Source organism: Aquarana catesbeiana, linkage group LG07, assembly GCF_042186555.1.
Source record: "Aquarana catesbeiana isolate 2022-GZ linkage group LG07, ASM4218655v1, whole genome shotgun sequence".
Taxonomy (NCBI): Eukaryota; Metazoa; Chordata; class Amphibia; order Anura; family Ranidae; genus Aquarana; species Aquarana catesbeiana.
In genome coordinates, this window is record NC_133330.1 from 68,918,844 (window position 1) to 68,944,657 (window position 25,814).

At 44.4% G+C, this 25,814-nt stretch overlaps 1 protein-coding gene across 1 annotated transcript in view; it reads left to right on the plus strand.

The window, feature by feature from the left end:
* Positions 1–46: 46 nt before the first annotated feature.
* ACTR8 (actin related protein 8) overlaps positions 47–25,814 on the plus strand; it is a 33,039-nt gene continuing 7,271 nt past the window's right edge. The window contains exons 1-10 of the mRNA XM_073592287.1: positions 47–289; positions 2,592–2,762; positions 2,924–3,034; positions 4,953–5,057; positions 6,154–6,327; positions 10,107–10,200; positions 11,981–12,113; positions 20,692–20,845; positions 21,560–21,655; positions 24,998–25,138. Of these exons, the coding sequence (XP_073448388.1) occupies positions 152–289; positions 2,592–2,762; positions 2,924–3,034; positions 4,953–5,057; positions 6,154–6,327; positions 10,107–10,200; positions 11,981–12,113; positions 20,692–20,845; positions 21,560–21,655; positions 24,998–25,138 (1,317 nt within the window). The 5' untranslated portion in view covers positions 47–151. The remainder of the gene's footprint in view (positions 290–2,591; positions 2,763–2,923; positions 3,035–4,952; positions 5,058–6,153; positions 6,328–10,106; positions 10,201–11,980; positions 12,114–20,691; positions 20,846–21,559; positions 21,656–24,997; positions 25,139–25,814) is intronic.

Consider the following 25,814-nt stretch of genomic DNA (forward strand, 5'->3'; position numbering starts at 1 on the left):
TTATTTTTGTCCCTGATACTCGGTAGCACAGCTCTCCTTCACCAATGGGCTGTGGAGTTCTCAGGGATAGCGTATGGTTGTCCCCTCTATCATGTACTCGCAGCGGTGCATGTCCCAGGGTAAGCTCCTGGTCGGCCCTTGTTAGCAGCGCATGCGCGGTCAGAGCCCGGTGGCTGCGATGACCCAGGCGGAGAAGGGAGAGCCGGAGAACGGGAAGGAGAAAGAGAAGGAACAACGCGGGGTGAAGAGACCCATTGTCCCCGCCGCCATTCCCGAACCCCTGCAGGAGGTGACCGGGCAGAGGGTGTTATTGGATTCTGAAGATAAGGCTGGCCGTACATAACTAACCCTGGGCGACTGACCCCCAGTACAAGGGGGCCCCCCTTCTCCCCACTGACCCCCAGTACAAGGGGGCCCCCCTTCTCCCCACTGACCCCCAGTACAAGGGGGGCCCTTCTCCCCACTGACCCCCAGTACAAGGGGCCCCCCTTCTCCCCACTGACCCCCAGTACAAGGGGCCCCCCTTCTCCCCACTGACCCCCAGTACAAGGGGGGGCCCCTTCTCCCCACTGACCCCCAGTACAAGGGGGGGCCCCTTCTCCCCACTGACCCCCAGTACAAGGGGGGGCCCCTTCTCCCCACTGACCCCCAGTACAAGGGGCCCCCCTTCTCCCCACTGACCCCCAGTACAAGGGGGGGGCCCTTCTCCCCACTGACCCCCAGTACAAGGGGGGGCCCCTTCTCCCCACTGACCCCCAGTACAAGGGGGGGCCCCTTCTCCCCACTGACCCCCAGTACAAGGGGGGCCCTTCTCCCCACTGACCCCCAGTACAAGGGGGGCCCTTCTCCCCACTGACCCCCAGTACAAGGGGGGCCCTTCTCCCCACTGACCCCCAGTACAAGGGGGCCCCCCTTCTCCCCACTGACCCCCAGTACAAGGGGGGCCCTTCTCCCCACTGACCCCCAGTACAAGGGGGCCCCCCTTCTCCCCACTGACCCCCAGTACAAGGGGGGCCCTTCTCCCCACTGACCCCCAGTACAAGGGGGCCCCCCTTCTCCCCACTGACCCCCAGTACAAGGGGGCCCCCCTTCTCCCCACTGACCCCCAGTACAAGGGGGCCCCCCTTCTCCCCACTGACCCCCAGTACAAGGGGGCCCCCCTTCTCCCCACTGACCCCCAGTACAAGGGGGCCCCCCTTCTCCCCACTGACCCCCAGTACAAGGGGGCCCCCCTTCTCCCCACTGACCCCCAGTACAAGGGGGGCCCTTCTCCCCACTGACCCCCAGTACAAGGGGACCCCCCTTCTCCCCACTGACCCCCAGTACAAGGGGGCCCCCCTTCTCCCCACTGACCCCCAGTACAAGGGGGCCCCCCTTCTCCCCACTGACCCCCAGTACAAGGGGGGCCCCCCTTCTCCCCACTGACCCCCAGTACAAGGGGGCCCCCCTTCTCCCCACTGACCCCCAGTACAAGGGGGCCCCCCTTCTCCCCACTGACCCCCAGTACAAGGGGGCCCCCCTTCTCCCCACTGACCCCCCAGTACAAGGGGGCCCCCCTTCTCCCCACTGACCCCCCGTACAAGGGGGCCCCCCTTCTCCCCACTGACCCCCAGTACAAGGGGGCCCCCCTTCTCCCCACTGACCCCCAGTACAAGGGGGGCCCCCCTTCTCCCCACTGACCCCCAGTACAAGGGGCCCCCCTTCTCCCCACTGACCCCCAGTACAAGGGGCCCCCCTTCTCCCCACTGACCCCCAGTACGAGGGGGGGCCCCTTCTCCCCACTGACCCCCAGTACGAGGGGGGGCCCCTTCTCCCCACTGACCCCCAGTACGAGGGGGGGCCCCTTCTCCCCACTGACCCCCAGTACGAGGGGGGGCCCCTTCTCCCCACTGACCCCCAGTACGAGGGGGGGCCCCTTCTCCCCACTGACCCCCAGTACGAGGGGGGCCCCTTCTCCCCACTGACCCCCAGTACGAGGGGGGGCCCCTTCTCCCCACTGACCCCCAGTACGAGGGGGGGCCCCTTCTCCCCACTGACCCCCAGTACGAGGGGGGGCCCCTTCTCCCCACTGACCCCCAGTACGAGGGGGGGCCCCTTCTCCCCACTGACCCCCAGTACGAGGGGGGGCCCCTTCTCCCCACTGACCCCCAGTACGAGGGGGGGCCCCTTCTCCCCACTGACCCCCAGTACGAGGGGGGGCCCCTTCTCCCCACTGACCCCCAGTACGAGGGGGGGCCCCTTCTCCCCACTGACCCCCAGTACGAGGGGGGGCCCCTTCTCCCCACTGACCCCCAGTACGAGGGGGGGCCCCTTCTCCCCACTGACCCCCAGTACGAGGGGGGCCCCTTCTCCCCACTGACCCCCAGTACGGGGGTGCCCCTTCTCCCCACTGACCCCCAGTACGGGGGTGCCCCTTCTCCCCACTGACCCCCAGTACAGGGGGGGGGGGCTTTTCTAGTGACCTCCTGTACAAGGGGGCCCTTGTAGTACTGACATTGATATTAGTAGTATCATACAGATGACAGTGGGGGATAGTGTATCTCAGAGACCTCCTTCCTCTGTATAATTCTCCTTGTCTTTGTTTCATGCAGCACATTCAGAGTGACTATGTGGTGGTGATACACGCCGGCTCTAATATACTGCGCATTGGCAGAGCCACAGACACCCACCCTGCAGGTATACCTCATGTCATCGCCCGCAGGCACAAACAGCCAGGACAACCTACCCACTGTGACAAGTGGCTGCTCAGAGATGGCCTGAATGTAAGTCTTCTCATCTGTCATAGCGTACACCCCTACGACTCTGTATGGGATTTATTAGTACAGCACACTAACCTGTATGAGGAATGACATACTAAGATCATAGTTTGGTCCCCTTTGTTTAAATTAACTGATTTTCATGTCTTGTGTCTTTCTATCATTAGAAACCTGAAAGCAACGAGCAGAGACAAAATGGCCTCAAAATGGTGGATCAAGCCATCTGGTCCAAAAAGATGTCTAATGGGACGAGACGCATCCCCGTGGTGCCAGAGCAGGTGTGTACCAAACACAGAAGCCATGGTGGTCTGGCAATCACTGGTGTTTTGTAGGCGGCCCTTTATTATATATTAATAATCATACTTTATAAAACAAAAATGCTCTGTTTAGTTTGCTTAAAGGATAAGTTCACCTTTCTGAACGCGTTTCATGTTACATCCGTATTTAGAGAGTACCATATAACACGTACAGCATGCATCCCCTCCCCACGGGGAGGGGGATCCTGTCCCTGCATCCCTTGTCACAATTTGAAAAACGTCCACAGGGGCGAGTCATGCATTTGCAGCTTCCTGTGAATGAATATACTACAAGTACTGTCAGCCATTGCAGCTCACGGCTTGTAGTTCTCAACGAATGCAAAGGCAAGCTCTCTCGCAGTTCATTGATCTTCCTGCCTGTGTATATCAGAGCTCTGGGCAAACCGCTATCTTGAGAGTCTGCAGGAGCCTGACATTGCACCTGCCATCTGCTGATCATGGATGCAATGCTCTGCAGGCAATTTTATTTTTTTACCTGCAAAAAAAGTGCATTTATTATCAAAGGTGAACTTGGCCTTTTAAAGCTGCATTCACACTATAGCATTTCATGAACACTCACAAAATTATGCTTGTGCATCCATGTTTATATAACATATGGGGGAAAAAAATGCTTGTTGTGCTTACAGCACCATTCAGTGTTAATAGTACTCCAGATGCAGTAAGCTGACATGCAATAAACGTGCTATAATGCACAGTTAACACAAGCTCATAAAGGGGTATGAGTTGCTTTGTCACACATGAGGGCAGCCTATTGAAATGAATGGATTGCCCTGTGCACCTAGCATGACTACGCGCAACACCAGGTATCATGCGTCATAGTGTAAATGAGGCCTAGAGCTGAACTCCAGGGAAAACAAAGGTTTATGTCTCGGGTACCAGTAAAAAGGAGATTTACTTCCCTTGCCTATCTCTCGCTTCCCCCACAGCCAGCACTCAACCCTTCTCTCTTTTTTTTTTTACATTTTTTTTATTTAGCATATCCAAGATTAAACATACAAGACATCGGGTAGGTATTACATCATGTATAGGCAACAATGAATTCAGACAATAGTGTAACCATCGGCAGTTTATGACCACAATGTCCTAAATCTCCAACCCTACCACGTAACTCAGTATAGTTGCTTTTTATTTTCTTCTTTCCTCGGTTTTGTTTTTATGTTTTAACAGTAGAGAACACACAGTTCAATACCCCCCCCCCCAAAAAAAAAACTTGCCCTTTAGGAAAAGGAGGTATCCGATTTTGTCCATAAGATAAAAACTTGCATATTTTTGCATCTCAGTACTGCTGATCTCCTGCAGCCTTTTTCAGCCTGACTACATGCTGTCACTCCAGCATGAGTTGTAAGTAATTGCTGTGAACCAGCTTTCTGTGCGAAAAACTATTTACCAGGCATGCGTAATGTGGACAAGAGAATACCCAAGCTCAGCTGCTGAACATGAGAGGTGCTTGCTGAGGTCTGGTACACAAGCTGGGACATCCAACTAAATTTTTTGCTATGTAGCCAATAAAGAGTATTAACAGGAGTATACTGGGAAGCTGGCATGCCTGTGCAATGTGTGTCAGCTATGCTACTTGTTGCCACCACCAGGGGGTGCATGTGACAAAGTAGCAGCTCAATTGAGAGACTGTTACCCCAAACCAGGCATTGCCTCAACAAGTATGACAGGGTCACATCTATTTTTATGAAACCTGCAGATTTATAGATTTAAATAGATAAAAAAACCTTTTAAGATGGCATTGGCATGTTAAATGTGACATTTAAGTGATTGGTGGTACTCACCATGCAAAACCTCCTAGTTTCCAGTTAGAGCAAAAAAAAAAAAGACTGTGACGTACTGAATTCTCAGAATATTTATTAATGTGGTTTACGGTTTTCAGGCACGTGCTTACAATAAACAGATAAGACCGGCGATATTGGACCACAACTCTGATGTTGCGTGGACAAGCACATCACATAGACCTGAACATCTTGTGGGTGAAGAGGTATGTAGTTCTGGCTAAATACATCCTAGGAGACATGAAGCTAGTGTGCTCAAAACATCAACCTCTTGTGTTTTTTTTTCTAATGGAACTACATTTCTAAGTACTGCTATAGTCTACCATTTGTATCAAAGTTCAGATGACAGATCAAGAAGCCAAATCCAAGTAGCTGCTCTGACATTTTATAGTTATACCAACAAATTAGGGACTATCGAGCTAATATGTTAAGGGCCCATTCATACCTGTGCATTACAAATCATTTTATTTATTTAATACAGGTTTTTATATAGCACCAACAATTTACACAGCATGTCATGTACTATATATTCCCATTAGCCCCTGCCCTCATGGAGCTCACAATCTAAGGTTCCTATTTTGCATGCATGCACTCTTACTAGGGCCAAATTGGACAGGAGCCAGTTATTCTACCAGCATGTTTTTGGAGTGTGGGAGGCAACTAGAATACCCAAAAGAAACCCACACAAAAATTGGAAATATGCAAACCCCATGCAGGTATTGCCTTAATGGGGATTCAAACCTGGGACCCTAGTGCTGCAAGGTAGAGGTGTTAAGTAACACAGGGTACACAGTCTATTGCAGCTCCATTTAAAAAAAAAACCATGGCAACACACATACATTGTAGCACAGCATGACACAGCATTTTGTATATTGCAATATGAAAAAAATATTCTGTAGGTGAGTGGGCACCTCATTCAGAATGTGCATGCAGTAATGCACCATGGTGCACCTAAAACGTCTTTACATTTCTAAGATTGCAGGATTGTTTGGTGATAATCACTCCTAAATGTGCCACATCCCTAAATCTATAAAAAGAGAATGAACCCCTGGTCCCACCCCAGGGGTTCATTCTCTTTACTTTTACATTTCTAAGAAATCATTTCTTTGGGTGCAGAGTTCACCTCTGTACCAATATTCTCTGAGGCAGCAAACCGAATGTGCTCCTTGCAATTTTATATTGTTGGTATGTTATTCTATATTCAGGAAACTACATTATCTATTTTGTGACACTGACTACATTTATAAATTCTTAGTTTTGTTTTGTTTATTATATGTGACCCGCACTTTTCTGTCTTGTTAGGCATTATTTGTGAATCCAGCAGAAGGCTACAATATTCACTTTCCCATTCGAAGGGGCCAACTTAATGTTCACAGTGGACCAGGGGGCTCACTAACGGCTGTCCTGACAGATCTGGAAACCATCTGGTCGCACGTCCTGCAGAAACTCTTAGAGATTCAGTTAAAGGACCTAAAGGTATGAGGTGTTTTCTTTTTAGGGGTCAATATGCATACTGTATATTTTGGTTTATTAATCACTTAAAGACAATTTCACGCCTTTCCAGTCCAGGCACTTTTTTCACTTTTCAACTGTTATGAATGACAACCTTGTTTACTACTCAAACTGTGATTTTTGTTTATGGTCACAGCAATCACATGATACCAGGGCTTTTCACAGCAGCCTGGCACAACAATTTGTGGACGCAGTCACCCGCATCGGCGTTGCTCCTGTCCAGTTATATATGTTCGCAATTGTCATTCAGTGTGTGAGAGCGCTGAAAAGCTGAAAATTAGACTGGGCAGGAAGGGGGTGAAAGTGCCCTGTATTTAAGTGGTTAAGGAAGGAATGGCACAGTGGGTTTCCAGTGAGTGTATATATTTTAGCTATGAATACAGTGTTGAGATTAAAGTAACTTTTGGTATTACTTTTACATTTTCACAAACTTGCTCTCTTATATTTTTGTATAAAATAAAGACATTTCTAAATTGGTCATTTGGGGGAACCCTTGGCAGTTCAGTCCAATCACTGGCACCCAGTTCATTATTGCTAAGCTGGCCCAAATGAATCATTTTCATACCAGAACAGTCTTGGCGATGGGGCTGCTGTAATAGCATTAGCTACATACAGTAAGCAGTGCTTTGTTCCAACAGCAGTATGAGACACTTCCTATGCTGCCAGGTAAAGAGCGAGTCACTCTTAATGTGTCTCTGTCATTTAGGAGAAGCCTTTTATTGGTTGCTAAAATTACAAGGCTTCTCATGGATGACAGAGATATGCGAAGACTGACTTGATCTATACCCGGCAGCTCAGCGGAAGTGTCTCGTACTGCTGCTGGAATACAGTGCTGCTTACTGTATATAGCTAATGCTACTATGGTCTATTACAGCAGTCACAGAGGTAAGACTGTTCTGGTAGAAAATGATTTGTTTGGGCCAAGCTGACTAGATGTAAAATGATAGTAAATGTGAAGTTCTACTTTAAGAGAAGTAGCAGTAAAACAAGAAGCAGATACTTTTATTTATTGAGCAAATTCCATATGAAAAAATATCACCAATTACACAAAGAAATAGGGCTTTTAACCACTTCAATACCGGGCACTTATACACTTTCCTGCCCAGACCAATTTTCACCTTTCAGCGCTTTGAATGACAATTGCGCGGTCATCCAACACTGTACCCAAACTACATCTTTATATTTTTTTTTTCCCCCACAAATAGAGCTTTCTTTTGGTGGTATTTGATCACCTCTAGGATTTTTATTTTTTGTTAAACAAATTTAAAAAAAGACCGAAAAATTTTGAAAAAAAAAGGTGTGTGGGTTTTTTTGTTTTTTTTTGTGTGTTTCTGTTACAAAACTTTGTAAAAAAAAGTAAGTTTTCTCCTTCACTCATGGTGCGGCACTGATAAGGCGGCACTAATGGGCACTAATATGCGGCACTGATGAGCACTGATATGCAGCACTGATGGTACACATAGGTGGCACTGATAGGCGGCACGAATGGGCACTGATAGGTGGCACAGATGGGCATGGATGGGCACTGATAGAGACACTGATGTACACTTATTGATGGTACGGATGGATGCCAATCAGTGCCAAACAATAATGCCTGCCAGTCAGTGATGCCCATTGTGGGCACTGATTGGCATCCCTGGTGGTCTAGGGTGGCATACCTGGTGGTGGGCATCCCTGGTGGTCTGGTGGCATCCCTTGTGGTCCAGTGTGGGCATCCTCGGGGGGTAGGGGCTGATAATCGATCAGCACAGACCCCCCCCCCCCCGTCAGAGGAATAGCCGATCGGCTCTACTCTACTCACGTCTGACAGACGCGAGTGAGGAAAAGTCGATGATCACCGGCTCTTCCTGTTTACACTGTGATCAGCCGTAATTGGACACGGCTGATCACGCGGTAAAGAGTCTCCGTCAGAGACTCTTTACCTGGATCGGAGTTGCGGTGTGTCAGACTGATACACCGCAACAATGATCGCCCCGATGCGCGCCCCCAGGGGCGCGGAGTGGCTTGCTATCCTGCTGGACGTTATATGACCTCCCGGTCAGTATATTGAAACCACTTTTGCCGACGTCATATTGCTATATGGCGGGCGGCAAGTGATTAAAAATATAAAATCTTATTAATAGGAATGGAAAAGGAAGCATATATTTTATACTTGTTATAGGGATGAAACTTGTGCACTACTATGTGTGGTTTAAAGTGAAAATAGAACATCAAACTCCAATGAATATAGTGAAAAAGAAAATCGGAGTAAAACTCTTAGAACACTTAGTAGTGTACTCAAAATCACTGCATAAACAAATGAAAAAAGAAGGGGGGTGTGGTGCGCTTATTCAGTATAGTGTACTGTTGACATTAAACCCAAAAATAAAATAAACTAAAGTGCAAAAAAAGTCCAAATAAAAACAAATGGTAGTAAATCGGTTTATATAGAGATGGATGTCTCATAGAACAGTAACTTGATAGAAGAAAAACAAAGCATCAGTCCAACATTGATTGCAAAATTTATAGATTGGCCGCACACCTCCAACAATCGCCAAAATTTCAAACAAGGCTCATCAAATGGCGAATGTGGAAACCTGCTGTTGGATCTGCGGAGAAGATTCAGGTCCCAAGCAAAGACGAAATGCTGCATGGATGCATGGACTCCTAACACCAACACATCCTGCACTCATCACTGGGTAGTTCCATATATAGAGAAAAGCTTGCTCCAAAAAAAAAAAAAATACTTGTTGTGTAGGTGGCACTCAAAGAAAACAAAACAACCATAGTGCAATATTGCCAGATAAAGTAAAACTTGTTTAATAAAAAACTGCTTACATCAGGTAAGAACAAAATCTGCAATATAAAATGTAAGTAGTGACGCACTCGCCTCCTCACCACGCTCCAGTAAATGATGTCACAAGGCTCCACCCAATGCGTTGCGTCACTGGTCACGTGACTTCCTCAGGGATAAGAGCCATGTGCCGAGTATTTATACCCCATCTACACCAATGGGTTTGCCTTGGTATCAAGTGATTCATCAGTTCATCTGTCTCCAGTGTAGTTAATTGGCCAATAAGAAAAAACTACCAGTCATGCCAGAAAACTACCTATCAAGTTACTGTTCTATGAGACATCCATCTCTATATAAACTGATTCCTACCATTTTGTTTTTACTTGGACATTTTATTTTATTTTTGGGTTTAATGTTAACAGTATAACAGTACACTATATTGAATAAGCGCACCACTCCCCCCTTTTTTTTTATTTATTTATTTTCATTTTTCTGTACTAATTTTAAAATTCCTAATAGCCTTATAAACCCCTATTTCTTGACTCGTCCTTGTCGAAAGGGTGAGATTGCTCATAATTTTTTTTTTTTTTTTTTTTATGCAATTGATTTACGAGGGTACTCATTTCTTTCTGTACCTACCTGCCTCTTGAACCTCAATTAAATCTTTAGACAAGGTTGAGGTGAAGCCAGATGGATATGCCCCCACCCATTCACAGTTTGTTCCCATCAGGGGTGTTCAGGTGGACCAGAGGCACATTCTGCATTCCTTTATAGACTGTCAGTTTCTCTGTTCCAGCCTTTTTGTGGTCCAGTTATATTATAAAATAACCTTTTGCCTATGCTCCTGTTATAAGCGATGGAAAATATCCCATCTGAATGTTTTTGTACACTTTCTTTCTCATGAAAACCTCAATAAAAACATTGAACAGAGAAAAAAATCCTAATAGCGTGTTTGTTTTTGTTTTTACAGTATTACAGATGTATATTGCTTATTCCAGACATATATAACAGACAGCATGTGAAAGAGATGGTTAATCTGGTCCTCATAAAGATGGGGTTTTCAGGTAAGGGTGTGTCTTCTGTTGTGTACTGTTGTACCTTGGGCGATGGTAAAGCTTTAGGCTGGGTTCACACCGCAGCACAGAGTGGTTCACAGCAGGAATCCGGTGCGTTTCAGGTCTTTTTTTTTTTTTCAGCCTGAATTTTTGGCGGAATTCAGACCTGAAACGGACCAGAAGACGCACATGACTCCTGTGCAATTCGCACCGAGGCCGCTCTGGAGATGTGTAAACCGGCTCCATAGAGAGCCGGTCACAGTTTCCTGACATGCGAATCGAATGCGAAGAAACTCGCATCTAATTAGCAATAGTATAAATCAAGCCTTAATTTTACAAGTTTTTTTTCTTCTACGATTTTCCTTTTAGATTTACCAAAAACATTTAATATGAGGTCAAACCTGAACACCTTCAGTTTGTATGCAATCAGGCAGAACCTTGCACTACATAGTTAATTCTAAAGTAAATTAAATAGGCTGTCAACATTTTCAACCTTTTGGCGGTCAGTTGAACAGGACTGATGTGTTAATCAGATGGAAGCCTAACAGCCACAGTTGGGATCCCTACTACAATACGGTTGTACATGCCAGATTTTTTAATCTGTGCTGCCAGACTTGTGATACAGCTGCCTCTGCCAGACAACAAAGCCAGGTCTGGGACAGCCACTGCAACTACAGAAGGATCTGGACACACTCCTGGCCAATAATAATGCAGTAGCACAGTGATTAGATCATCCCTCCACCACTTATTTTGCTCAGTCCCCCTGTTAGCGTGTTCACTAGTGCTGGCTGTACATTTTCTTGGCTTTAGTACTGCTTTACATTTTTCGTTTTTACACTAGTTGCATTCAAGTATACATATATTTTTTTAATGTCTGTACATAAATTTGGATTTTTTTTTTTTTTTTATCTACTCGGAATTTAGATTATTTTTTGTTATTATTCAGACACTGACAGACATTTGTCTTTAGTATCCCAGAGACCAGGCGATTTTAGTAAACTGTCATACCCATGCTTTTAATTTGGACGTTGTGGCATCGCAAAAAGTGTGTGTATATATGTGTGTATATATATATATATATATATATATATATATATATATATATATATATAGTTAGTTAGTTTTTGCAATACATATACATTTCCCTTGCTTTATCCATGCAAATACTTTGCAAGTACAGAAAGATACCTGTTGATCTGCCCAAAATGTACTCAGATGTATTTGGTTCCATTTACATACGTTTGGCTCCTTTTTAAAATGGAATTAGACCCTAGGTGCACAGAATTATATATTTTTTTTTGTAAGTGCAGCTCCTGTACAATGAACTGATATATGGTTCAGGGTTACAACACTCTTTTTTTCATAGATACAGTGTAGTGAGTAAGCGTTCCCAGTAACAAAATAATGGCCACCGCCCACACCCATAACTGGCCTTCACAGTAAGGAGAACATGGAGGGCATATACATGTAAGAAAAAGACAATTCCATAGCTCAACTCAGCAACCAGTAAGCGTTCCCACCCTCAGACAGTGTTAACTGCAAGGTTGCTATTTATTATCTAGAATTAGACCTACTGGTAACTCTTTTTTTCCAGTAGTCTTCCAGGACAGCAGGGTGGGAGGAGCCTCCATCTCTCAAAAGCTGTCCCGGAAGATGGCAAAGGGGAAAAAAAAAAAAAAAAGAGGAAACAAGCATGTAAAAATGGAAACTTTTGCAGCCACCATGTTCAAGCTGGTTGTGTGTTTTGGATTTAGATACGCTTTAAATGTTAAAGTATTTTATGTTGCAGGTGTTATAGTTCTTCAGGAGTCTGTGTGTGCAGTGTATGGGAGTGGCCTGAGCAGCGCCTGTGTTGTTGATATTGGGGATCAGAAGACCAGTGTTTGCTGTGTGGAAGATGGAATATCGCATAGAAACACCAGGTAACTACTGGATGAATTTTTATAATCGCCATCCTTCTCTTAGTTAAAATATATCTGGATAAACATGGGTTCCTGACTTAGAGAAGCTCCAGTCTGGAAAAAAAAAAAACATTAAAATTCAGCAGCTACAAATACTGTAGCTACCGACTTTTAATATAAGGACACTTTCCTATCCAGGGATTGCGCAATATTGGCACACCAAGCCGATTCGTCAATCGGCTTCAGGTGCAGGCATTGACATTGTAAGTAAGAGAAACCAGCAGTGAAGCCTTAGGCTTCACAGCCAGTTTCCTACTGCGCGAGTCGCGCTACGCTTTCTGAATGTTCCCGCCTTCTTCTAGGACCTGTCTCTGTCCCAGAAGGCAGCAGATGGAAGGAGGGGCTGGAAATGCACGTAGATCGGCGATCTTACCTGGAAGTTGGGAGCGAGTACCTGTCAAAACCAGGTACCTGGTGGTCCCTGTCCCCCCAAAAAAAAGTGCCAAATGTGGCAGTGGAGGGGAGTAGGGTGGGAACAAGCGGAGCTTCCCCTTTTGGGTGGTGCTCCTCTTTTAAATATTGCAAAGGCAATATAATCCTAAAGTGTTGATAAAGAAAAATAAAGGGCCCAGTTGTGCAGCCTTTCACCTCCGGGGTAGGGGCAGTTAAATCCTGAAGAAAGGATAATTCTATGCAAACTCACTGGAAGTCTTGCGGTGTGAGCTGGAGCTTCTGTTCAGTTTTGGCAGACTAGGCGGGGACTGAGCACTGTCAGGTGCACCAGGAGGGGCAGTTGGGTGCCGTTCTGCAACTGCAGGCACTGTGAATAAATTCTCTTGGTGGAAATAGGTGCTGGGAGAGGGAGCGGTCGCCCTCTAGTAGTTGGAAGGTGGCAGTACAGATTGTGCTTGCTCAACTGCCGCCCGGCCCCCATCATGCTGGGGACCTCTGCTTTAGAGAACAATGTACTGAGAAAAATACCTAGGTTGACATAATGGACTTGCTCCTCAAGAAAAATTGCTGGTTGTCAGGCTGTATGGCATAAACATTTTCAGACACTGGAACAAAATACGCATGCAGATCAGAAAAGTCAAAAGTGAGGTGGATATTTGCTGCAAAGGGAAGCTGCAGGAATACAGGTTAGAAGTGTTGCAGTGGGTCAGTTAAACCGAAGCAGTGCCGAGGACGGGGAGAGGATGTGACGTGCCGAGGTCTGGGGGCGGGGTCTGATGGTGGGCGGTAGACGAGGCATCCTAGAACGGCTGGCGGGACGGCGCTCCAGGAAGCACGGGGTGAGAGCCCGTGACTGAAAAATCTACCTCCGTAGGGGCGACAGGCAGCGGGCTCCAGAGAGCAACAGAGACGGCTGTACGGAAGCCGGGATCGTCGCCAGCGCAGCTTACGGAGGTCCTGTAGAGCAGAGGTACGCAGGCTGCGGCTTCCCCCGGCTCCCCCCCCTCCGGTCACCCCCACCCCCCCCCCCCTCCCTTCCTCGCCTGTGGATCCCTGTCAGTGTCCGGTCCAGCCCCCCTCCAGTTTGGCAGTAATGTGGAGACAGAGCATGGAAAGTGAATGTGCTTTCCCATCCTGAAACAGGACATTCAGTGGCAGTGACCGGGGGAGTGAGCGGTGCGGAGGTCCCCCCCCCCCCTCCCCTCTCCCACATCGCAGTACTAACAGAGATAAGGACTAAGCAGTCCTCACGGAGCCCAGAGAATCCCCCCCCCTTGGAGGTCCATAGGATCCAGGTAGGATCAGCCTGGCTGAACTCTCTATATAAGAACTGTGTTATATGCCTGTTTTAAAGAAGTTACATGCCTGAGTGAACTGCTGTGTTAGCAGAAAGAAAACGGATCCAGTATGGGAGGTTTGTTAAAGGGACGTTTTTGGTGCTACAGAGTGTGAAATAAAAAACATACAGAGTGGAGATGTAGCTATTGTCGGAACCATTATTACACAATCATATCAGTCGGTTTCAACTCCTAAAAGTGACGAGCTGAGAAGATTTGAACAACAAGTATTAAAAATTTTGTTTTTTCTGTGTTTCTCCCCGATCTATGAGATAGATTTGGACTGAGATCAGGATGGTCATCATAGTGTGTGTAGCCAACACAGAAAGGGGGTATATAAAGGAGGGATGAATATGAGAGGACGTCCCCAAAAAGCAGCAGACCCTAATAAACCCAGAGACAGTCTGAACTCTAGTACAATTCAAAAATACTTAAAAAGTCCCAGCATGGAAAACAAACAACAAGATACAAAGGAAAAAAAAAAGGCTTTAGCTAAAAACAAAGGGGCCCAGGGGGGGTCGGCCAATGCAGGGATCCATTCTGAAGGAGAACCAGATCAAAGTATGGAGACGGACCTTGCGGGATCTGCAGGTGAAGCTTTGCCCACGAAAATGGAGATACTAGATATGTTCTCGAAGCTGGAAAAAAGTAATTAAAGCAGAAATTCTCAATGTTAGGACAGACATGGGACATCTTCTTAAAAGAGTGGAAGAAGTGGAGAAGGTGTTGGAACAGCAGGGCAAAGAAATCTCAACGCTTTAAAAACAAGTAAAAACACTACAGAGGGGCCACCGCGAACTGCAGCATAAATTAGAAGATCAGGAAAATCAAAATAGGCGACAAAATTTAAGAATCAGATCCCTACCGGAGCAGAGAGAAGAAGATTTGGCCATGACTGTAAAAGAAATTTTCAATCCGCTACTGGGAAGGAATCCAGTACATAGAATTAGAAAGTCACCAAAAGCGAAAGATGAAGCACCTAGAGACGTCATCGTGAAGTTCCTCCAATTCGAGGACAGAGCAAAAATTTGGATGAAGTTAAGAGGGGCCCAACCAGTGAAATTTAACAATCAAGAAATTAAAATTTACTCGGATCTGTCAGCTGGAACCCTGGCGAGAAGACGTCAACTGAAACCGTTACTGGACTTACTAAGGGGGGCAAATCTAAGATACAGCTGGGGTTTCCCGCTGTCTCTGAGTGTGATAAAAGAGGGTAGAACCTTTAAACTAAGACACAACGAAGATTTGCTGGACTTCTGTAGAAACTTAAATATTGTTGCCCCGAATATCCCTGAGGGGGTATTCCTGTAGCAGAAGGTCATGAAAGCAAAAATAGGCGGTGTGGATGGGGGGTGGGGCGGGGGGGGGGGGGAGGTAGGTAGACGGAGGTGAAGTTTGTTGAAGAGAGGAGGTCTATTGTCGCAGCTGTCCATCACCAGGACTCCACTCCATGGCACAAGGGTGTGCAGTGCATGAGTATGGTAAAATTGGCACTGCGACCCCGCGGCCTAGTAGTGGGGGTGGGGGGGAGGGTTGGAAGTGGGGGGGGGAGAGTTGGACGTGGGGGGGGTGGTCGGTAGGGGGAAAGGGGGAGGGTGGAGGAAGGGGGGTTTTAATTTCGAGCAGACTCGCTCTTCAAAGAGCACTTTTGGAAAACACCAGGTCCCAAATAAGGTTCATGGTACAGGCTAAATGAATTTGAAATGTTTGACTTACAATGTAAAAGGGTTAAACTCGCCCAAAAAGAGGCATAAAGTGCTAAGAGAGCTGCAACACTATGAAGCAGACGTGGTCTTTCTACAGGAGACCCACCTAATGTGGGAATCCGGTATAAAGCTTTATTCTAGGTATCTACCAAATTGGATATACAGCGATACTCCCAGGAAACGGGCAAAAGGGTGGCAATTGGCTTCGCGAAAAGTTTGAATTATATCTTATTGGATAGGAAGACAAATCCAGAAGGGCGTTTCCTTTTCTTGAAGATTAGAATTGGAGAGAGGACTCTCACCTTGGCTAATGTATATTGTCCAAACCGAGATCCTACCAAGTTTTTTTCTAAAGTTCTCAACAGTCTGCTGGAATTTAGAGAGGGGGAAATGATAGTAGCGGGAGATTTTAACTTCAGCCTGAATCCATCCTTGGATAGTTCATCAAATGCGCGGGGGATGAGTAAGAGTACCCTGAGAAGAATAGGGAAAAAATTACATGACTGTCAGTTGACAGATGTGTGGAGGATCCAACACGCTGGGGTCAGAGATTTTACTTTCTTTTCCCCCGTGCATGGGACTTATTCCAGATTGGACTATCTGATGGTGGATCATAGGTTGCTGGAAGAAGTTGAAGAAACTAGGATTGAGATTAGAACATTGTCGGATCACGCCCCCGCCACGATGAAACTGAGATTTAAAGAAGTCCAAAAACCCCCCTTCGCATGGCGACTAAACGAGAGTTTAATTAGAGATGTTAAGATTGTTGAAAAGATCCAACAGGAAATAGATTTGTTTTTTCAAATTAATGATATGGGAGAGATACCGGGAGCCACAGTTTGGGAAGCCTTTAAGGCATATATTAGAGGGGTCCTGATTTCGGTGGGAGCTGGATTGAAAAAAGAAAGGAAATGCTAATAGCAGAAATCTTTAAATTAGAACAGATGCATAAAATTCAATTAGGACCCGGTAGGGCCATATTGCAATTGCTGACCAGCAGGCAAGATGATTTAAGAGACTTAATGGAAGAGGAGACGAATCAAATAATGAATAGACATCTGAGAGACAAACTATGGTGGGGTAATAAAGTAGGTAAACATCTGGCAAAAATTCTGCAGCGTAAACGTGAAAAAAACTTCATTGATAAGATTCAAAGTAAAAAAGGGGACCTGAAGTTCTCATCAAGAGAAATTGGTGAGGAATTCAGACAGTATTTTGCATCTCTATATTCTGTCGATACAAAAGGAAGCAGGAAGGGAAAAAAGGAAAGGGCAGAAGCCTTCTTAAAAGAGGCAGGGATAAATAAGCTGACTGAAGAGGACATAAAAGATCTAGATAACCCCATAACCGAAGAAGAAATTCGATTGGCCCTAAGATCATCTCCCTCTGGGAAGAGCCCCGGCCCTGATGGTTTCACGGCCAGTTTTTTAAAACATTTGGGGACTCTTTGGTCCCGAGGCTTTGCAAATTATGGAATGAGCTTGGGACGCAGGGAGAGCTGAATGAGGGTGCTCTGCTGGCGGCTGTGACCTTGATACCGAAGGAGGGTAAGGACCGCACTCTGTGCTCCAGTTATAGGCCTATAGCGCTTATAAATGCAGACATCAAAGTGTATGCAAAGGTGTTGGCAACACGGTTCAAGGAGAAGATGGCACACCTGATCCATCCAGACCAGGTGGGTTTTGTTCCAGGGAGAGAGAGCAGAGACAATGGGGTACGGTCCTTGCTCATTACAGAAGCCATCAAGAGCAGTGGAACCCCAGGACTATTTCTGTCAATAGACGCCGAAAAGGCCTTTGACAGAGTAGACTGGGGTTTCATGATCAATACGTTGGAAGCAGTAGGTGTTGGAGAAAAAATTATAAAGTGCATAAAACTTTTATATAATCATCCCCCAGCCTATGTAAAAGTCAACAACATTGCCTCAGCCCAGTTCGAAATGCGGAACGGCACTAGGCAGGGCTGCCCTCTTTCTCCTCTCCTGTTTGTTCTGACACTGGAACCCCTGTTGGCTGCTCTACGAAAAAACCCGGACATAGGGGGTTGTACTGTTAGAGGGGAGGAGCATAAGGTGGCAGCTTACGCCGATGACATTCTTTTATACGTCACAAACCATAGGATCTCGATTCCCAATATATTAGCTACAGTGAAGAGGTTCGGTGAGATCTCAAATTATAAAATTAATTTGGGGAAATCCGAAGCGCTGAACATCAACATAGACAAGAAGGAAGTGACCTGGATCAGAGAAACATTCCCCTTTCCAGTAAGAGAGGACATAAAGTACTTAGGAGTCAAGTTATCAAACTCTGTAAAGAAGACCTACCTATTGAACTTTATCCCGCTACTGGATGAAATCCGAATCCGAGTGAAAAGATTGGTACACCGCCCGATCTCATGGATAGGGCGAATCAACTCTGTAAAAATGGTGCTGGCCCCAAAAGTGTTCTATAAAATGCAGATGCTGCCAATCCCGTTGCCCCAGATCTATTTTAAAAAGTTAACACAAATATTAAACAGGTTTGTGTGGAACAATAAGAAACCCAGAGTAGCACATAAAGTGATTTGCAGAGAAAAAGCACGAGGGGGGCTGGCTATGCCTGACTTCAAAAAGTATTTTAATGCAATAGTAATTGCACAGGCGGTGGATTGGGTTAAGGGAGGGCACAATAAAAGGTGGGTTAGTTTAGAAATGGGGTTAAGTGGTTCATGTTTGAAATATTTGTTATGGAATCGCCCACGGTTTAGAAAATTAGGTCCTAATACACATATTATTACACAACTCACTTTTAAAACCTGGGACTTGATGCACACAAAAAATAGTTGGGAATATAACTCACCGCTGATATACTTAAAAAATAATCAACTGTTTCCCCCAGGGAGGGAGGAAATAGGTGGAAACTGGATAATAAGTAACGAAACACAATTAAGAGATATCGCGAAGAATGGGAAAATTTGCACGTTTCAGCACTTGGTTACACAAAAAGATTTAATGAAAGTAAATGGTTGGCGGTATATGCAGCTCTTTCACTTTGTTGAAAGTCTCCCTGGGCCCATAAGAGGGGAAAAAGATTTTAGACCAATAGAAAAAATAATTAACAGTAGCAGGTCCAGAGGATATGTTTCTGTGATTTACAAAATGTTGTTAAATGGTGAAGAGATGGATATGCCGCCATTCATCAAAAAATGGGAAAGGGATTTGGGGGCAACATTAGAGGAAAATGTAGTGAGCAACATTCTAAAGGCAACACATAGTTCGACAATGGACACTAAAATGACAGAGACAAACTATAAGTTCTTAACTAGATGGTACGCTACGCCGGATAAAATCAACAAATACCAACCAGATAGGTCCCCAAACTGTTGGAGAGGGTGTAGGGAAGTGGGGACAATGGCCCATCTTTGGTGGACCTGCCCAGGGGTCAAAAAGTTTTGGCAGGAGGTGCTCCAAATTATAGAGGAGATCACGGGTAAATTGATCCCTTATGACCCGTGGGTATGCCTGTTTCACAGTTTGGAGGGAGGAAAGCGGGAGTACAATAGGTCCATTGTTCCCGCCTTACTGAATGCAGCAAAAAGAGAAATACCTAGGAGATGGCAGAATACCGAAGGCCCCAAGATTAGCGACTGGCTACTAGGAGTGCAGGAAACGTACAAGCTAGAGGAAAAGGAAAGAGACCCGTCAATTAGAGAGCACGAGACAGTGGGAGGTAAATGGGCAAGTTGGGTGGCCTTTAAGAATTCAGCAAGGTACGCGGAGAAGAGGTTGTTCAAATGGGGCAATTAGAAAACAGAAGAGTGGAGTCTGTGGGGGAGGGATGGGGGGAGGGGGGTTTGGGGTCTAAATCCGAGTGCAAGGGGGGGCTTTTGGGAGATATGAGGGGAATTTAACAATGTATTTGAGGTATGATTATTGTAAACTTTTTTTGTATGGATATATATAAATTAAATAAAGAATTAAAAAAAAAAAAAAAAAAAAAAGTGTTGCAGTGCATTTCAGGGAGAGTGAACTATGACTGTAGATTATGTAAATTTTAATGATACTACAGTGGCAGTACTATTGGTAAGATCTACTAAAACTGGTGCACACGCAATCTGATTCAGATTTGCGTGGTAGCCAATCGGCTTCTAATTTCAGCTTGTTAAAATAAACTATAATTAGAGACAAAACTTATTTTAGTTTTAGATTGGAGAAAGAGTGGAGAGGGATTAGAACACCTGTCAGGTTTTTATTGCTATCTGTGTTTCCATTAGGGAGATTCACCCTCTCTTTTTGTCCTATTTACCATTATCATTGAAAGTGATAGCAAAAGAAAATCTGAATATTTTGGGTTGTCCCCAAAAAAGTAATAGAGGTGAAATATTCCAATGAGGACATTAGTTCTGGTGACCTAGGGGTCCCAAAGGGATTCACTTGGTTTCCAGGGATTTCCTCTCCTTTTCTGTGTGGCTATGGGATAGGCAGTGAAGGGAAATCTCCGCAATGGGACACAGATGGCGAAAAAAAAAAATCTGTTGGGGGTTAAAACCCTCCCTTACTCTATCCCGAAAAAAGTTTTACTTATATTTCTACTTTAAAATACCAATATGCACCAGATTCTGTGTGCACCAGTTTTAATAAGTCTGCGACAATGTGTCTCTGAACCAGCATTTAATGTGTACTCTGGTCTTAAGTAGCCCCATGCATTGAAAACTGCACTTGTTTTACTCTGCCATGTTTTGGCTCGGAGAAATCCCCATGTAGACTTATTTGCAAGAATATGAGTAATTATTAAGTACAGGCAATCAGATGATTTAATTTGAAAGCTGATTTTTTTTTTTTTTTTGCATCCTTTAACATACCTGGGTCAGTTCTAGGAACTGGTATTTCTACTGACAAAATGTAGTTCAAGGAACACACTTCAAACTTTCAAAATTGTGAGTATGTATGATTGGTGGCAGTCAGGGCATTTTGATATTTGAAGTACCCTATATTTAAAGCAATCATTGCTAAATAATGTGGTCAGTGATAGCCAGTGTTAAATAACGTTAGACTTTTGAATGATGAAAGTTCAGTAGATTATTATGATATAAAATGCACTAATACCTGACTGTTCTATTCTTCAGATTGTGTCTAGCATATGGTGGATCAGATGTTACTCGTTGCTTCTTTTGGCTTATGCAAAGAGCAGGATTCCCATACCGGGAGTGCCAGCTAACTAACTTACTTGACTGCCTTCTCCTGCAGCAACTTAAAGAGACTTTCACACATCTGGACCAGGTAGAATTACAGTATTACATTTACAAGAATAACAATGATCTGAAAAGTCTGCATTGCATTGTTCATGCTGAACCTACAAGTCTAGATGCTTACAACCTTGGGCCATTCCTAGCAAATGTGCTTTAATGCCACTCCTTCAGTTGATCTTTGGCCAACTAAAGGAACGCACACAACAGGCTGACAACATTGCTGGTAAATGCAAGGTTTCAGCTTGGGTGTTGTCAGCTTGCAACAGGTAGTGCTGCTATTGACAGGATCTCGGGTCAAAAAACTTTGCAGCAGATTCATAAAAAATATATTTGCTTAAAGTGGTTGTAAGGGGTGTAGGGTTCTAACCTTAATGCATTCTATGCAGTAAGGTAATAAAAAACTTCTGCATGTAGCTCCCAATATACTTGAGACCAAGCTCGATCCAACGTCGTGCACAATAGCAGAGTTCCCTTTTTCCTTCTTTTTCCTTTTTCCTTTCACTCTTCCTCTCCTTCCCTATACCCCCCCCCCCCCTCAGATAGCAGCAGAAGACACTGGACAGGAGCAAGAGTGGGGAAGGAGGATGAGGGCTGCTCTGTGCAAAACCATTGCACAGAGCAGGTAAGTATGACATATTTAAATATTTGATCCTTTTACAATCACTTTAAGAAATTGGTGTACAATAAGAAAAAAAGATTTAGGGTTTACCTATACTTAGAGTAAAGCCATTTTTATTTACTACAGGATATCTGTGGACTGCAGGATCATGAGTTTCAGGTCAGACGCCCTGATGCTCCAGCCTTCCTGTACCAAATGAGACTTGGAGATGAAAAACTTCAGGTAAGAAAGGAAGGTTATTTTATTTAGAACCACTCTGTAGTTTGTGCAGATATTTCTTTGCACTCATTGGTAGAGTGGTATTTTGCAATCTGTATTCACTTTTGCGTGCATTCTTTGTCCAGTCTATGGGTTTTGAAAGATTTTGAGGAGAGTCTGAGGAGTAGCCAGAGTGTGTGCTGTCTCCGGTATCAGTCACATCTGTTTTGTTTTTCTCATTCGATATGTTTATTGCAAGTTTTCAGAGAAAAAACAAGTACAACCTCCCCCCAGGAAAATCAGCTCTATCCAAACATAACACATAATGGAGACTCTCGGCTGCTCAAAGCACTAGTCATTAGGACATAACAGTACTTGCCATTATTGATATGTTATGCTAATACATCATTACATCATAAATTGCAACAGGGTGAATAAATAATTCTTACAAATCATCAGACCAGCAAACTGTACATAGGTCATGGGAGCAAAACGCTCCTCGTCACACATAGTGCTGGCCAAAAGAGAATACCTGAGAATTTACAGTGGGACAAAGGAAAGAAGAGAAACAAATCTACAGCAGGTAAAAGAAAGAAGGAGATAGAAAGAGAGGGATCCAGGAGTTTTCAGCTCAAGACACTACTTTCATCAGTCCTCTAATGAGATTTGCATAAATGAAGCCCAAAGGGACCATGTTTTTTCAAATTGTTTGACCTTTGTCATTCACCACACTCGCCAATTTCCCATGTATCGTAATCCACGAGACCTTGTGTTTAGTGCAGGTAATAGACACAGATAATCTCTTCCAAGCACCTGCAATTGTACATTTAGCTGCTAGAAAAATAAGAGGCTAACCTTTGTTCACTGTGAGGAAGATCAGTAATGGTCTCATTCAGCAAAGCATAATGGGGCTGTTGCAAGATATTATTACCAAAAAGACGAAGCAATGATAAAATCCTGTTCCAATATCCCCTAATGCGGGGACACTCCCACCATATATGATACATTGTTCCCTTCATGGGACAGCCATGTAAATACTACAGAAAAGAGCCACTATATGTCTTAGCCAGGCAGGCCCGGGACAAGGTACCATAGCGTAAGAACTTTAAGATTTGCGTCAACAAGAGATACATGCGCAATGCCTCGAAAAGCTGCACGGAAGTGAGTGTGCCATGTTTCCAGAGACACACCAGAAGACAGGTCCCTGTCCCAGTCCACCATATAAGATGGCTTGTCTGGGGAGGCCAACAGCAGATCGTAAATTAGGGAGATTCCTCCTCTCTGTCTCTTGTCGAAATTACACCTCATAGGGAGGGAGTGAGGGGGCCTCCTGTCCCACAGGGCACAGTGATTAAAAAAAAAAAAGGAAATTTTGACGAAAGCGGAAAACTCACATCTTGACAGTTCTAACTTAGAAACACAGTGAGGTAAGGTGAAGGATCAGAAGGAGGTGAAATAGTGTCTAATCCTTTTATCTAGCCACCATTTGAAAGCCCTAGTGTCCATGCCTGGAGGGAACTGGGGGTTATTAAAGATATGAGCCAAGGGATTCAACTGGGAGATCAGACAATCCTGTGTTCATAATCCATCCCAGATCGCCAGCGAATGTGACAGAGTAGGTGCCATGATTGCAGTTCGAACCCTAGGGGCCTGCCACATTACAAAGTCGATAGTAACCAGTCAAATAGCTTGTTGTTCTAGTCATACCCAATCCGTTTTTTCGCGAGTAGAATAGACCACAGATAATTGAGCTAATTGTGTAGCCTGATAGTACAGCCGCAGATTTGGAGCACCCAGCCCACCCTGGGACCTGGGAGCTTCTAAGACCTTTTTGGCATACCTGTGACCCCCGTGGGCTCCAGATATATTAAATCAAATGCGATGGGGAGAGAGCGAAAACCGTATAATACCTTTTCGGTTAAATCGTAATTTTCACCACATGTAGGTGCCCTAACCATGAGAGATCATATAAGGACCATTTGGCAAGCTCTGCCTCCAGTCGTAAATTAATAAATAATAAAGGTGGATAAATTAGGTGATATATAACTGAGAGCTAGAGGAGGACAGAGTCATCCCTAAGTAGGGAAGGGAATAATTCTGCCATTGGAAGGGATAATTAATTATCTTTTAACCTATTAACGAGGTCGGACGGAAGAACATTTAAAGCCAAAGCTTTAGATTAATTTACCCGAAGGCCAGAAATCTCCCCAAAACAACACAGAATGCGCGTAACAGGTAGGGTTGTCAAGGTGGAAGTGACAAATAACAGCAAATTGTCCGCAAATAATGCACATTTAAGCATTCTCGATCCACAAGGCACCCATCAGGATTTAACATCAGGATTGTCACAAAGAGCTATAGAGAGCGTTTCAATCGCAACGGCGAATATATAAGCGGGGGCAACCCTAACTGGTCCCTATAGCAATAGAAATAATTCGGGCTGTGGGGCTGGAGTACAGGGAACCTAAGATACACAAAAATACAGGGCCTACCCCCCAAACATCTGTTTATTTTTATACATTTTATGTGCTGTGCGGTGAATTCATTTTCCATGCCCTCTTGACATGCATACATGCACTAAACAGACATGCCTGACTCTTGGCACAATGCATGTAATGAGAAAGATATGACATTGCCTTGCGGTGTGCTGGAGAAAAAAAATAAGGTAGGTATTTTTTTTTTGTATGTGAACACATGTAAATAATCCCCTTTAATAAGACTGTTCCATTTAAATTGAAAAAAGAAAAACTGGAGACTCCTGTAACAGCGTACCAAAACCTTCTGTTTTCAACTGAACGTCGATCTCCTCTGATGTGCAAAGCTCTAGGAGTTGCAGGTAGTATCAGAGCTTGCTGCTAACCCAACACACATACGCACATTCCTATTGACCCTTAACTATAGTGGGAAACCTCAGTAGCTGGAATGTCAGATTTTTTTACCGTATGTGTTTCATTGGGGAGATTTCCCTTCACTTCCATAGCCAAAACAGGAAGCGAGAGGAAATCCCTGCAAATAGTGTCCCCATTGGAAGATTCCCCCTCTACAGTATTACTTTTCTGGGGACAACCCAAAGTTTAGGATTTTCTTTTACTTTCATTTTCATTGATAATTAAGACAAATGGAGAGTGTGGATCTTCTTAAGGGGGGGCATAGACAGCAATAAAAACTGGCAAGTGTTCTATTACTTCTCCACACTATCCAAAAAAAAAAAAAATTAAAAAATGTTTTTCCCGCTTAGTTGTACTTTAAAAGTATTCAGGTTGAAAGCCATGTTACATTTCTAGATCTTTAGCCTTTTTGACCAAGAGTTATATTTTTCTTTATCTGCATGTTTTTGTTTTTTTTTTTGTTTTTTTTATGATGTAGGCCCCAATGGCTCTGTTTTATCCAGCCACATTTGGAATCTTTGGCCAGAAAATGACCTGTCTGCAACATCGATCACCAGGAGACCCAGAAGATCCTCATGATGAACATTACCTGGTGGCCACACAAAGCAAACAGGACCAGGTTTGTTTAGGCTAACCTTCTTTGTCCGGATTAGAACATGGAGACATTATCTGATCTTCTTGATGTTATTGAAAAGCTTGGGTACAGGGCCTTATTCCTGTGGCTGATTTATGGTTTTCCATGGGCTGTAGTTTTGGAGCCAGATCTTTTTATCCAGGCATTGTTGTGGTCACCAGTCCATACTACTGTTTTGTTGATCTGAGAACCTTTGCTTGTGATATGTTTTCGAGAACACCCTCATATCTGCTACAGGCTTATCTGCTGTTTCTGACATACGGAAAGCCGGATGTAAAAAATAGAAAATGCTGGTATTAAGACTTTTCCCACAGCAACCAAGTCTGATATAGACCTCTGCTGGAAGTTTGGGAAAGTTTTATATACTGCAGGCCTCGGAAAGTGTTCACTCAGTCATCATATGAGGTACTCTCTGGTTACTTGCTGTTGTGTATTACCAAAATTACAAATTAAGACTAGGGGTGCACCGAATAGAAATTGTGGTGCCGAAACCAAAAATGCAGGATGCACTTTGGCGAAAACCAAAAATGACAGCTTTTAAAATTATTATTTTTTTTTTTATATATATATATATATATATATATATATATATATATATATATATATATATATATATATATATATATATATATATATATATATATTCGACTTTTTAATTAAT